Source organism: Festucalex cinctus, chromosome 15 (genome assembly GCF_051991245.1).
Source record: "Festucalex cinctus isolate MCC-2025b chromosome 15, RoL_Fcin_1.0, whole genome shotgun sequence".
Taxonomy (NCBI): domain Eukaryota; kingdom Metazoa; phylum Chordata; class Actinopteri; order Syngnathiformes; family Syngnathidae; genus Festucalex; species Festucalex cinctus.
Window position 1 is genome coordinate 15,639,811 of NC_135425.1, and position 15,680 is coordinate 15,655,490.

The window sequence follows — 15,680 nt, forward strand, 5'->3', positions numbered from 1 at the left end:
CGTTTTTTTTTGTTTTTGTTTTTTTTTAAATAAAATGCCTTACTATACATGGTCGTTTTTTTAATCAAATAAAAAACGCCTAACTATACATGGTCGTTTTTTTTACAAAAATAAAACGCCTTACTATACATGGTCGTTTTTGTGTGTGTGTTTTTTTTTTTTTTTTAAATAAAATGCCTTACTATACATGGTCGTTTTTTTTTGTGTGATTTTTAAAAAAATAAATAAAACGCCTTACTATACATGGTCGTTTTTTTTGTGTGTGTGTGTGTGTGTTTTTTTTTGTTTTTTTAATAAAACGCCTTACTATACATGGTCGCTTTTTTTTTTACAAAAATAAAACGCCTTACTATACATGGTCGTTTTTTTGTGTTTTTTTTTTTTTTTTTTTAATAAAACGCCTTACTATACATGGTCGTTTTTTTGTTTTTTGTTTTTTTTAAATAAAACGGCTTACTATACATGGTCGTTATTAAAAAAAATAAAACGCCTTACATGGTCGTTTTTTTGTTTTGTTTTGTTTTTTTAATTAAATGCCTTACTATACATGGTCGATTTTTTATTTTTTTTTAATAAAACGCCTTACTATACATGGTCTTTTCTTAATCAAATAAAAAACGGCTTACTATACATGGTCGTTTAACCCCCCCCAAAAACAAAAACCCCCCAAAAACCTTACAATAGTTTTTTTTTTTTTTTTTTTTTTTTTTTTAAACACACCTTACATACATGGTCATCTTTTTGATAATTTACTATACATGTTCATGGTGTTGTGGTTTTTTGTTTGTTTGTTTGTTCCAAAACTTTTGTGATGTTCTCTACTCCAAGTGTACAATTTATGTTCAGTATTCATGTTTCCTTGAGATGCAAAGATGAAAAGAATGAATGAATGGAACACTGCACATTAATTTACACAAAATGTAAACACTTTTTCAAATATATGGCTACGAATAAAAAAAGGCTTCTTGTATTGAGCTGTTTAAAAGTGTTTTGTTGGTAAATGTAGGTTTGTAAGCATCCAACCATTTTCTATACCACATGATTATTTATGACACCACAAGATACATCAAAATAATCAGTCTGGCATAGACGCTGAATATGTGACACATCCGACATGGCCAACATTAATTTTCAAACTTTTGGCTTCATGTTCATTTGTTATCAAGCTGATTGATCTCTTCTGCGCAGTCCAAAGCAGCTCAGCATTAATGATGATGATGATGACATGTTCATGTGTAAAGGATTTTGGTGTTATTTCTGTTCAAGAAAAAACAAAAAAAACAAAACAAAAACATATTACGCATTGTCTATTAAATGTTGCCTCAAGAACGACCAGCTAGCTTAATGTACATTGACAAGCTACTGGTTAGCATCGATAGACACAGTATTTTTGTTTTTTTCACTTCAAGCAACACATTTTTCAACACAAATGGTGGAATAACACATGTGGACAGATAACCTAACAATAACAGGAATACATTATTTATCCTCTATCAAAAAAAAGCAATATAACAACTAATTATTGAGTAGTAATAGAAAAAGGAGTCTATTCTATTGTGTTTGTGTGTACATGACGGTGTTAAGTGCTGCCTCCTAGTGGCCACGGTGGGTACATCAGGAGCAGCATGCTGAATTGGATAGCCTATTTAAGTACAATATTATATGGATTCATTGTATTTTTACATTCATTTAAATGGGGAACGATGATTTCTGACACAGTACAAATGTTTTGAGTTGCAAGTGTGATCACTGAATACATTAAACTTGTATTTCAAGGCACAATTTATACATGTATATGTGTCTACCAGCCTTAGACTCACATTTAAACACACGGATTATCTCATCTTCAAACGTGTCTTTGGTTTGTATGAGTTAGTCACCATTTTTAAGGTCATGCTATATTCTGTATAATTTCCTCATGAATTGAGGTCGAAGTGATCCAGCTATGCTTTCTAAGTGAAGAGCAAACTTTCAGGTTATTCATTGCGTCCTCATCAGTCAGCTGTCCCTGCAGAAGACGACATTTAATTTCCTTCGCTTGTCTTTTCCTCAAATGTTTGTTTTCCGTGTTTATCTCGGCCTCATTTTTCACTCTTATGAGCCCATCGCTGTCATTGCTTCACTTTATTCTTCGTGGAAAGTATTCTTGGAAAAATTAGGCCTCAAAAGTTTGTTCCTAACACACCACTTGGACGCATGCTAGTTTTTTAGTTGTGTTGCGCAATTGTGTAGTTGTCTCAGCCATTTTCAACATAGTGAAAATACATTTGTATGACCGACTCTGCAAAAGCACGACTGCCTTTCACTTTGTTAGCATAAAAGAGCTACAAACTTTCTTTACAGAATTTGCTTCCCTTAAGAAACATTTGCGTATGATCGTCTGCCAATAAGTTTGCTACTAAAGCACCTTCTGTGTGTGTTGATTGACAAGATGTGTTCCGCATGCAACATGAAGACAGCACAGATTGTGCTAGAGAAGGACAACCCCCCCAAGTTGGGGTCTGCAAGATGCCGCGTAGTCTCCAATATGGCTTTGGGAAGAAAAATGAGTCCCAGTAGACCAAAGTCGCTCATGTACATTTTATTTTTTTTCTATAAAAATATTTTACATTACAAAATGCAACTTAAAATATACACTTTTTTTTTTTTTGCTACAAGTGCACAACCCCTCAAGTTATATATATCAGTCTAATAGAGAAATAGAACTTTACAAGCACAGTGCTGTCACCTTGACGATGGGGAATAACAAAAAAAACAAAAAAAACAATGCTGAAGCAGCTGTGGAAATGATCAACGCCTGGAAAAACCAAACAGGGGAGCAGTTGATGGAGTTTTAGCAAGAAAGCCGGCAGCGACGGCGCTTTTCCCTCCGCCGCCATTTGAAAGTTGGCGGCCCGGATGCAAAAGCAAAAGGCAGATGTTCTCCTGGCACACGTTTGGACTTCTGCGGATTGAGTTCGAACACTTGTACAAAACAGGAAAAGAAAAAAAACAAAACAATCAGAAACAACCCTGCAGTAAAGCATCTGCTTGCCATTCATAAAACAGCTTGGTATGTCCCACAATGCTTTGCCCGTTTTATACCTTCCATTAGAGTCAGTGAATGGCACTAGGGATGGACAAATGAAGCTTCATGAAGCCCTTGTGATGTTTTTAGACTCCTCTTTTTGGCACTCTCGGTTTAGAGATGCAATTTCTAGAGCACGATCCTTTATCTTTAAAACAAGAGCACCATCTTGAGGAGTAAAACAATATTGCAAGTGCTTCATGAAGCTTCGCAAAGCTTCATTCACTCAGAATGTATCGCTGTATAATTTTTGGGACTCATTCACCTAATAGTTTGTGTTTTTTATGGTTGGTGTTATCAATCAATCAATCAATTTTCTGAACCGGGGTGCTGGAGCCTATCTCAGCTGGCTATGGGCAGCAGGCGGGGTACACCCTGAACAGCCAATCACAGGGTACACTGGTTGGTGTTAATGAATGCTAATTAGCATAGCATCACTGACATGAAATTTAGGGACAGAAAACTATCACGCACAGGACTTCAAGCTAATTAAGGATCGGAGGAGTTCCTTGTTTTGCTTTTTCTTCGACTTCATTGCAAAAGAAGGCGGCGGCTTCAGCAAGTTTGACGTGTTGAGAATTTACAGCAGAAGTAGCATAAAACTCAAAGCAGTAAGACTCTAGCGACACTATATGCGTAACTTGTCACCTGTTAAAGTTAAAAGGGGGTTTGCAATTTTTCAAAAAAAAGTCACATGTCTGCCTCTGATTGGTTGATTTTCCTCAGGCAGGTTGGTTCCTTGTATAACAAATTAAAGGCACAAATGGGGCCAGAGACGGCTGATTTATTTTTTAAACAAATGCTTATTTACAATAGTCAAGTCATGACTGTTAGAAAATATGACAAGTGCTTCTTTTTTAAATGGCAAACTCCCTCTTTATAGTGTTTGATTTTTAAGTTTTATGATTAAAAGTGCTCATCAATATTTTTACATACATTTAAAAAATAATATTAAAATTGGGACATAAATCTGTTATTGGCTGCCTCTTGACTCTGGAACAGATTATTGATATTTCCATTGGTTCTTCTGGGATGAAATATTTCCAAATGTGAAAATAATCGGGGCTCCACTGTATCTACAAATCTGATGAGCTTTTCCTTTTACTTCGAAACAATGTGCTCCTATTTTCATATGAACAGAAACAACTTGCAAAATGTTGACATATATGTACGTGGTGATGAAAGGCAACACCTACCAGTGTTAGCTCTTGACTTCCCATCAAACTCAGCAGCGACTACTCAATGCCATAGTACTTCATACTATCGATTAAAATCATATGTTCCTGAAAAGGACATCAAAACTCATTTGTTGAGGCTCAATGTTGGTACATCCAAGATTTCTTCCATCCTGGATGCAAAAAAATGAACATTTTGTGTTGGGGAGCAAAAAAGTGATTGCAGCGCTTCATCCAAAACAACAAGAACCCGCTCGAAGGATTGTGCAATAAATAACAACTAAAGTACAGTATTATATAATCTAATCAAACAGTTTTTTTTGTGTTTGTGTTTTTTTGGCATCATAGCGGTAGAGGTCGAAAGGCCAACCAGAGCATCCAGAGGGGCGGCAGCAGCCACAGGAGGGCCGGCGAGGGCCGGACCCCTAAAGGCGAGGCGCTATCCGAGGTGCAGGAGCACACCTCGTAGCCGTTCTCGGCGTGGTCCTGGTGAGGGTGCACGTTGACCCGACTCTCGGTGCTCTTGGCCTCGTTGCCCGGCGAGTCCGATTGCATGTCGGTGCACAGCAGCCAGTCCTTGGCGATGAGGCGGGGGTAATCCGCCTCCACCTCCATGTCGCTGTTGGGCACGCGCCAGTACTCTTTCCCCTTGAAGAAGTAAGACGAGCCTGTGTTGGGGGGAGCGGAGTAGATGTGAAGAAGGGCACTGGACTATTGTGGCCTCTAGGGGGAGCTTGCCGCTCAAAAGTTAAAATCCATAACTGGACTGCGAGGGAATTTGTTGACTTGAACTTGTTTCTTTTTCTTGCACAACAGTTTGAAAATAAAACATAAATTTGCATGTCAGATCTGCTGAATCATCTGTGCTCTCATTAAGCGCTCACAAAAAAACACAGCACATATCATCAAGGGCTTAATTTCATGAATCACTGATCCGGCATTCAAACTGTTTACGTTTTCCCTCTCATTACTCGAGCCCACGGCGGCGCCTTATGTTACAGACACAGCTGGATTCGTATGCAACATGGGCAGATTACTAAATATACACCAGAGGATGGCATATATACACCTATGGTATTTTTATTATTATTATAATTTTTTTTTAAGACAACTCCTCCTTGAGAATATTGAATATACAGGAATTAATGGCATTAATTTAATGTAATTTTTTTGTCTGATTACTTAAGTGCTAAAATTAGGGGTGTCATAATTAGTGCATTAATTTTGAGTTAATTAAAAGTTTTTTTAATGCCACAATTTATTATTATTTTTTTTTTAACCTGCGATTAATGACCGCCTCTTACTTATAAAGCCTGTACCTGGGGGAATTCCAGTCGCAAAGCAGCAGTCATGTCCACGTCAAAATTTAGCTGTAATATATTTAATAATAATGCATATATTTGTGGAAAATGGGGTCAAGTTGTATTTTACAATTTAAAAAATGTGCAGAATTTTTAAAAGAAAAATGCACCGAGATGTCACCGTTTTACAAATGCAATTATGCCATCTAGTGGCAGAAAAATTACCTAAAGACAAATCAATATCAAACTCGTTTTTTACAGTACATCTTTTTAATTTTAACTCAATGTTATGAATTATGAAATTACTGTATCAATGACTAAAAGATGCAGCCATATTTCTATTAGTTTAACATTTTTTCAGATATAAAATTTGTGATTAATCATGAAGTCAAGCGTTTAATTACGATTACAATTTTTAATCTCCTGACACCCCTCGTAAAAATGCATTCAAAAGTCTGCCATCTTCACAAATGTGAGCTCAATAGGCTTCTTCCTAAAATTCATCATTTTTCCTTGTAGACTTGAACTTCGAGTGCAAAAGCATCCAAATTGGCGAGCACGTGTAAAACGTTGACATGCTGCTGTGGCGGGTGCCGGCGGCATTCAAGATGTGACGCTAAATTTGTTTGACTCAACCTGAATCACTCAACTGGCTGAACTTCAACGTTTTGACTTCCACAAGTGCTTCATGCTTGTTTTTCTGAGTAAAAATGTGAAGATTTCATTTCAAATATCTATTCAGCGACGTGTCACTTGAAATGAAGACCTTCAACGCATTAAAGTAGCATTTCATTTACTTGATATGTTTCAGCAAGGACTTCAAATGGTTGAGAGACTAATTTATCAACACTTCATTCATTTCTGGAGTTGAATTTTATGTCCTTCAAAGTTACTCAAAAACATTCATTGAAACCATTTAAATGCATGCAAAAAAGTCATTTATAAAAAAACAAAATATATACACTTAAGGAATAGATAAGCTAACTTTTTGTTAGTTGACTAATTAATATAATTTGGCGTTTGTGGCAATCATAAAAACAGCCACAATATTATATACATGGATCAAAAATGTGTCTGCCACTGTAATTTGGACTTCAATTCACCACATTTGTCTACCCACCATCAGACCACCTCATGGCGTCATCCAGGTGCGGGGGCAGGCCCTTCCACAGCGTGCTGTCCTTCGGGTAGCCCAGATCCATGCGTCTCAGGTGGTCGTCGTAGCGCCAGTAGCGGTTGTCCTTGAAGAAGTACGTCTTCTCGTTGTGGAGCCACACAAAAGCCGCGTCCACGCCCTCCAGAGGCAGGCCGAAGTCGCTGATTGGACGCGGGAAACCCTCCTCCATGACGTTGTCTTTAAACACCCAGTACTTGAGACCTGGACAGGCAAGCCAAGACAATGAAAACATTAAATAAAATAAAAATAAATAAGTAAAAATACTATGCTGATAAAATGATATTTAGGTGTTTTCGGCAAAACTGCCCTAATGATAAGATTTTACATAAATTATTTGTGGAAATTCACTACGCAATTGTATTACAGGTGTGGACTGCAAGCTTGGCACTTTTACAGATCCAACTGGCTTTCAGTCAATACAAGCTAGGCTTTTCCAAATATTAGCACCGACAGTGGACCGTCAACATAAAAAAAAATCTGCTAACCACACTTTTATAAAGTAGTTTGTGTATGAGTGTTTCAGCAGCATCATTAATTCGAGTCCCCAGAAGGCATGAGCAAACAACAATGTATACTTTCGTCAGCTCAGAGGTTGAAAGGTGTCACACACTTTAAAGCTATCTGGAGATTTGCAATTTCCCCTTAAAAAGTTACTTCTATTTTGAGTCCTCCCTCACAGAGATTTCAGAAAACTAGCTGGCAGCGTTAATTTTTCAACTGATGATGATAGTGTCATGACTCGTGTCATGCAAGGGTTATGCTTACTGTCATGACTAGGGTCATGCTTACTGTCATGACTAGGGTCATGCAAGGGTTATGCTTGGGCCATGCAAGGGTTATGTTTGGGTCATGACCGTGAGGTCAAGTATGTTTTGACCTGATGTAACCAGCATCTAGTTTCAACTGGTACGATGCTAATGTGCTGTCAGAAGCTGTGTGATGTCAGGAATCTTTAATCTGTTTATCTGGTCAACAGCCAATCAGATAATACCATGCCAGTCCTGTTACCCACATGTCTAGCCACAGCCAATCAGATTAATTCGTTGTCCTGTCTGAGAAGTGTGTTTTTGTCGGATTATTACCTCTGTTCCCTCTGTGCAACTCTCGTTGCTTCTCGTCTAGCCAAGTTTGTTCCACGCCTCTCGAAGTGAATAAATAGTTAAGGTATTATTTGTGTCTGCGTTTTGGGGATCCAACCCCAGCACATAACAGATAGTGTGTACCGATGTGAAGTAATGCTTAATTTACTAGCATGTGCACCTTTAAAAAAGACGATCTTGTGGTCGCCCGGTCTCTCGTAGACGGCGTCCACGCTGTCTAGGTTGGCGGGCAGGCCCCTCCAAAACCAGTGGATCTGAGCGGGACGCAGAGAAACCAGGTGCTTCTCTCGAGTGAGACGCCAAAAGTATTTTCCTATGAGAACAAAGACAAATAAATAAATAAATAAATAAATAAGTAAAAAGCTGCTGATATGCTCTGATGTTTCAAACTATGGTAAGTGGACTGAGCTTATGTAGTGCTTTTTAGCTAGTTGTCACCTAATCAACAGAACACTAAGTAGGTTCAAGCCCTCTTGTGGCCATTTTACTATCAGGAAATAGAAACTAGAAGAATAGAAAATGAATCCATTTTGTGTCATTTTTAAGGGATATTATGGTCTTATTTTGGGAAAATTTTATGTATCAAAAGTACTAGTGGTATCAGTACCTTGTAAAATAAATAATTCGTATCGATCTTTAATCTGTTTGAGAGACAACAGGATTCAGAATGATCAATTATTGAATTATTATGGCTGTCAACCTCTTCATGAGATTTCTAAAATTATTCACCTAAATCATGATAATTAATGATATTCAGACACAACTATTCAACTCAGAACAGAAATATAATACATTTTAAATGCAGTATCATCATCTTAGCAATTATTTTAGAAAAGTGACAATCTGACAAAAGCCAGCATCCCTTTTTTCCTCCAGACCGAATCAATCATTTTCAAATTTAAGGGATTATTTTCTCATATCACAGCAAGAACATTGTGTAATATCACGACACTCTCAAGATTTCTGATTTCGCTGGGTCAGACAACACACTTGACATCGCTCCTTAACATGCACAACCAATCACCATTTTTTAAGCCTTTCGTCCTCAAGAGAAAAATAACACATTTGACTTTAAATTACATCCGTTCATGTGAAAAATGAAAACGTGCCTTTTGGTTTTTAAAAAAGATTTTCACGGATTGTTCAAAAGGTGAAATGTTAAACAACTGGAAGGAAAATGCCACTTTGATAGTATGAAAACATTAAAAAGGCAAGAGTGTCTTTATAATTTGGATGAATTAGAAGGTATGCTGAGAAGTCAGTTCAAGTAAACAGCTTGTGAAGATGCAAAAGCTCTTCTCTTTTCCCTGTTGCTGTTGTCAGCAGGAGGCTGGGCCCACTCCAGAGGGCCAATATGAAAGCCTGATGCAATTTCGGAACGACCGCCTCACAGCGGGTCTCAGTTGGGCGTCCACAGCAAAACCGCGCTCATCCATTCCCCCTCCCGCACCCTCTTTTTTTTTTTTCTTCATTTCCTCCTCCTCACACATCTTTTGAGCTCATTTATTTGCAGCTTCTGCATCCGTCATTCTGCCTTTGTGCTTGGCTACCTTTGAAAAAAAAGGCCTCCCCTCGTATCTGGGCCACTGCATCAAAGTAGCTGGTGCATCTGTCTGGGGCATCTCGCGCCAGCCTGAGATAGATGTGAGGAAAGAACAGAGAGACTGTTAAAAATAGGAAAACAATAGTGAAAAGTGGACATTTATCAGCTCTTTAAATGTTGAAAGCGTACGCTTGCTTCTCCAGTCAAATGATCTCATCCCTTTCAAGATTTCATTCTGCGTCCAGATTTATTCACACTGTTTATATCCTGTGCATGAATTTAACAGAAGAGTGCTTGCCACCAGGCTGACAAGGTGAATTTATCCTGTCGCAATTTAAAGAACAGACGTGGCTCACATGCTCAATGGCGAGACTTGACGACTGTCAAGGCAAAGAATAGGAGGCCCTACATGAACAATGTTCAGCTCTCGATTAACACGTAAGGGTCAATATCGGCATTCTTGTCGGCGTTAATCCAGCTTGATGACTGAGGCTGCCCTCGCAAAGCCAGACTTGATTAACGGAACTTGTCCGACGACACGAGGAAGGCACATTGGAACCTACGACCAAAATGCTCAGGTGGGTTAAGTTTGGGCCATGCAAGGGCACGACAGGGTTATGTTTGGATCATGCAAGGGTTATGTTTGGGTCATGGTACTGTCATGACTGGGTCATGCCAGGGTTATGTTTGGGTCATGCAAGGGCATGACAGGGTTAGGGAGATGAAAATTATCACAATTTTGTGGGGAGGTTGGCGAAACAAAAAAAGCTCACGATAATGTACAAATTAACAATATTATGAATAAATAAATAAATAAATCTTAAAAAAAAAGCTCACATTGAGGGAAAAAAGCACAATATTGTGTTTGTGTACATAATAACAGCAGTGACGGAGAAATAGGCTTGGCCATGTCATCATGTGCTTTTATTGGCTCAGCGGCGCAAAGCATCATGGTCTATGTAGTTCACAATTGTGTGTTTGGCAGAAGCGGGCCAAAAGTAATATTTTTTATTGACGCAGATGTTAAAAAATATGTTGGTATGACTGATTTATAGGAGTGATAGCCGCCACAGTGGCCAAAACATTCCTAATTATAATAAAATTGCACTAATAAATTAACCACCAGAGGGTGCTAGAACTGCACAAATGTAATTCAATACATTTTTAATGGTTGTGCTGCTTTTAATATTGTGACTTGACGACAATATTGTGGTACTTTTAATATCGCGATATTAATATGTATCTTATGTATTACTTTGAAGGCCATGTTTCCGGATACACATGTATCACGATACGTATCATATCGTGACCGCATCGTATCGGGATACACATTACATCATGACGTTGTTGGCAATACCCAGCCCTAGTTACTTCAGAAAAAATTTAACAACTTAAAGATTGACCATCCCCCGTAGCCGACCAGTGTCTTGAAATTGTCATTGATTTTTGAATTAAAAAAAATAATAAAAAAAAAAATATATTTGGAGCTTCGCATTGCTCCTCCAGGCATGAACGTATTGTGGTTTGAGTGTCCCAATAATCCTGGGTGCTCAGTTGTCAGGGGTTTTATGCTCTTGGTTAGGTCACCCAAGGCAAATGGATCCTTGGCGCGGGACCAGACCGAGTGTGACTCAAAAGCCCCTGTGATGAATAAAAAGGTTGGAATTTAATTTCACACGCCCGGACACAGGCCTGTGGTGCTCAACAGCGAGATGTGCCCAAGAGTTCAGGCCAAGAGTCAAGGGAGAAATGGTAACCCGTGATTGTGAGGAGACTGCTTTAAAAAAAAAAAAAAATACAGCCTAATGGCTACTTCTTAAGAAGTGTCTATTTCTCCTTAGGTGATATCATCCAAGCTTGACATTTTTGCATGTGGTTGGACTCAGGGGATGCCCCCTTATGGCTCAGACACACATTCGATTCATAAACGGATAAACTTAAGTCTAATTATCCGTAATAATAGCGGAAGATACTGTCGGACAGAAGCTCCGGTTTCTTCAGGGAATGCCTTAATTAGGTGGGCTGGCTCCCAAACGCGCTCTTACCGATGCACGCTCCCGATATGGCCTCTCATATCATTATTCCACATTAGGATGCAAACACTGATTTTGCAGGCCGTGTTGCGTATTCCTGCATGGCTTCATTACGTCTGTTTCTCAGCATGAGTGAGAAAACATTTGGGAGAATTAAAGGGAAGCAAAGTACGGAAAGCCATAAAAATGTGAATTCACCTATAACAAAGTCTAGTGAGTGCAATGTTTCTGAATTTTTATTATTGGCTTTATCAGGAGCAATTGTACGGCTTCGTAAATTTGTAGAAAGTTTATATCAACTTACAGTAAGTTGTGAGAGCACAAACTACATCGAAAGTCATTATCCTAATAGGATGTGACCTAATCTAATCTGCTTGTGTGCTTGCAATGTGAATATTCTATACTGTAGTCTGAAATGCAATGTTTTTTAAGTGTCATTTGATAAGATTACAATATGAAAAACAGTGGGACTTACTGCAAAATGGATTTGTTTTCTGGAATGTCCATCAGGACAGGAGGCTCGGCCGTTTGGGAAGGGCTGCTTGGCTGATTTGTATGTGAAACAGAGTCACGGACACCTGGGATGAGGTGAAAGGATGAATACGAGTTAATATAGCCTCACCAGTCAGAGTATTAGGAACATCTACAAAATACACTGAGATCCAAAACGAAAGCTCGATTGAAAATTCTGACTTTACAACCATATTAAAGTTCATGTTGTTTGTATTCTTATATATCTAAACATAATTTTAAAAACAGTTGGGTCAAAATAACCCAAATTGGGTCAAGTGTGGTCCAACCCAACTTTTTTAGTGAGTTAGCCCCAAAATTTGGGTCAAATTAAATTAATAAGCCACAAAACAACCCGGAAATTGGGTTGTTTTGTGGGTTATTCATTTCAGCCAACTTTCTGAGGTATTTAGCCCAAGAAGTTGAATCAAATTGGGTCAACTTTTTTAGGTATTTAGCTCATAAAGTTGGGTCAAATAAATAACCCATAAATCAACACAATTTTGGGTTGTTTTTTGGCTTATTAATTTAAATTGACCCAAGGTTTTGGGGTTAACTGATGAAAAAAAAGTTGGGTTGGACCATACTTGGCCCGATTTGGGTTAGTTATTCATTTAGCCAAACTTTTTGGGTTAGTTGAATAACGCAATTGGGTCAAAAGTGAACCGACCCAACTTATTGAGGTTTTTAGCCCCAAATGTTGGGTCAAATTAAATGAATAACCCAGAAACCAACCAAACTTTTGTCTTGTTTTATGAGTTATTTAATCTTGGGTCAAAGCAGCCATTGGGTTGTTTTGTGGGTTATTCATTTGAACTGTTTGGATTTATTGAATAAGCCTAAAAAGTTAGGAGGGTCCCTTTTTGACCCTGTTGTGATCAGCTCATGGACAACTCTTACTTTCCAGAGTATAAAGGCTGTCAATTTTAAAACATATTTTTGTGCGACTGGAATGTGATACTGCACACAATTTCAGGGTCTCCCCCAGTGCCTTATAGGCCACGAGACTTTTCTTTTCACACCCAAAGAATAGATTTACTTTTGATGTGGTTGTTTGCCACAGTGAGGAAAAGTTTTTCAACAGGAGACAAAGAAGACCGAAGTACAAAGTGCGGTATCCGGCACTAAGACACTTGCGATGAATGCAAACATATCATTTATCATACCATACAGCTGCCAGACGCGGACCTTGTCTTCATAGGGTAAGTCGTACTTCAGAGGGTCTCCGACAGGACCCTGGTAATACGGTCTCATGATGGACTCTATGGCTGAGGTGTGGACAAGGCCGATGGCGTGACCAAACTCGTGCACGGCGACTGCAAACAGGTCCATCCCGTGAGAGTCTGAAGAAAACACAGCAGAGAGTGAAGTGAAAGACAAAACTGTTTTCCATAAAAGTGGGACGGTACACGTTGGATATTTTAGGACCTTTTGACAATGTGACCTTCCTGTGGATTGTGGGCCAGAATCATGTGTTCAAAACCCAGTTCAGGTGTGTTATCCTGTGGATGTTCATCTGCTTACCGAACAAATTAAGATGCATGGCAAGCTAAATCAGGAGGATTCCAGCACTGTCAAGTGTGCGGCAGGGAGATAACTTTGCAAATCCTGCCTGAGTCTCGGGGTTGCCAGTCAGAATCAGAGAGCAGATCGACACCTCAGGGGTGGCTTTGGAGTATTCAAAAGAAAAAGCTTCATAAATTCCACGTCTGACCGCTTTTATTCAAAACAGAGATTTTCCGGAAACACGGAGGATTTCCATGTCAAGCTAGGCGAAGCTAAACTAGCACAGAGCCCCTGAGGACTGTAACCTTAGCTTGGCACCTGCAAGGGACACACTCTCGCCCTTCCAGGTCCCACTTGGGACCTTCGCAAGACAAATAGCGGCTGTAATCTACAGGAGCACACGGTGCAGACAGGAGAGGTGAACAAAAGGAGGGATTGAGAGAAAACAAGGGCTTTGAACTAATCGTGTACAAAGCGTCATGTTTAGAACCCATGCGAGGCCGAATGAATCGAGCGTACGCCCGCGGACACAGTGGAAGCGTAGCGAATTTTGACTAAAGGCAGAGCGAGCTTTGAAAAGCTCTACAGGCAATCAAAATTCTTTTATATTTAGCAGTCAAGGCTTTGCACTGACGGATTCACAACTGAGTCATTAAGCAGCTTTTATATCAACCTAAATGCTTTTATTGTGTAGACACGATGCCAGAACTTTTTAATCACAAACTTCAAGCTTTGAATGGAATTTATCTTAACATGATATTAGTCTTTCTGGAAAAACAGTAAAAGTATGAATGCAAAAATAAGTGATTTTGTTTTTCCCCACCAGATTTTTGCCAACTTGAATCAATGATCTCATATATTCAACAAAAAAATTCCAGTTAATAGTTATAAGTTGAGTATATACAGGTATTAGTATATATTCCCATTCAAGTCCATCCATTAATGCATATTTTTAGAGAGGAACGTTTGAATGGGAAGTGTGTAACCCGTAAGTGGTTTGCGGGTGTGTGTAAGACACCATCTTAGCAACTGAATAATTGGCTGTTTTAACATCAAGTTGTTGACTTCACACACAACAAACAAAATGGACTTTGCAAACATGGACCCTGGCCGCCTCTCACGCCTTCTTAGCTTAGATGAACTAACTTAGCATTAGTGAACGCTGTAGTTTAATATTAGTGAGCGTAGCATGAGCGAGGATGAAACTACTAGTGTAGCATTAGCAAGTGTACCATTAGTGAGGACAAAAGTACTAACGTAGCATTAGCAAAGACAAAGCTACTAGCATAGCATTAGCGAGCGTAACATTAATAAGAACAAAGCTACAACAAACTAGTCACACCTCATAGATGGATATAGAATGGGACAAAACAACATAATTGCTTCTCTCGTTGGCCAGGGTACATGGCGCGGTATTCTGGTGCTCAAAGAAAGTAAATTAAGTTATTTCCGTGGAGTTGGTACACTGCGTCAATGGTCAGTGGAGGCTTCGACAGCTCAAAGTCAATATGGGTTAGTAAACATATGAAGATAAAGCGCTATTAAAATACACTCCATTTACCATTTTGAACAAATTGAATTTTTCATATATTGGACTATGAAGAGTTTGAAGAGATCATTCGGAGCTCGGTCAATGACATGAACAAGAATCTTGAGCGCTTATGATGGCCCAGTTACAGGAAAATCTGGTTCACAAATAAGAAATAAATATTTGAAATTACCACTCAATTTTCTTTTTTAGTGTATACAGGTACAGCACAGTAGAACAATTCAGCTGCTTAATGAGGCCTTTGTTTCACTCAAGATAATTACTTGTCAGCAGCAGATTGCTTCATGGGTACTAATAATTAATAGAAGCCATTCGATGCCCATCAGAGAAAAAAGACCACTTCTTGGATCTCCTCTTATTTGAAATTACCCTTCTCACTAGTCTTAATGGATCAGATAGAGAAGTGGTGAACTGGTCCAGTAAACGTGCTACTTAATATTCCACTATTCAGCATCATCACACACATTAGGAGTTGGCCTTAGCGGACCAAGATTTAATGCCCCGCTGAGAACAATGCACTGGGAGAAGGTGGAAGGGAATTAGCAAAGGCAATTACTCAGCGTTGGATTTGATCCGATAAGGTCCATTTCTCTCGAGATGATTACAGAGCTGAAGCGCTAACATTCAGATGACCTAACAAGTTCTTGAAGGCATCAACGTGCCTTTTGTGAGAGTCGAACAATTTATGGATCAGATAGCTCGGCGGGAGCACAGCTGAG

The 15,680-nt window shown here is 38.9% G+C and overlaps 1 protein-coding gene across 4 annotated transcripts in view; it reads right to left on the reverse strand.

Annotated features, from left to right (window-relative positions):
* Nucleotides 1-2,566: 2,566 nt before the first annotated feature.
* LOC144002532 (matrix metalloproteinase-17-like) overlaps nucleotides 2,567-15,680 on the reverse strand; it is a 44,698-nt gene continuing 31,584 nt past the window's right edge. Inside the window, exons 5-12 of one of the 4 annotated variants that reach the window (XM_077497843.1) lie at nucleotides 13,073-13,249; nucleotides 11,872-11,974; nucleotides 9,371-9,453; nucleotides 7,981-8,133; nucleotides 6,664-6,921; nucleotides 4,705-4,910; nucleotides 4,264-4,350; nucleotides 2,567-2,964 (exon numbers count right to left, since the gene is read on the reverse strand). In XM_077497843.1, the coding sequence (XP_077353969.1) occupies nucleotides 4,303-4,350; nucleotides 4,705-4,910; nucleotides 6,664-6,921; nucleotides 7,981-8,133; nucleotides 9,371-9,453; nucleotides 11,872-11,974; nucleotides 13,073-13,249 (1,028 nt within the window). In that variant the 3' untranslated portion in view covers nucleotides 2,567-2,964; nucleotides 4,264-4,302. Of the gene's footprint in view, nucleotides 4,911-6,663; nucleotides 6,922-7,980; nucleotides 8,134-9,370; nucleotides 9,454-11,871; nucleotides 11,975-13,072; nucleotides 13,250-15,680 lie in introns of all 4 variants that reach the window. The other 3 variants (XR_013278762.1, XM_077497842.1, XM_077497841.1) reach the window with 3 other exon arrangements.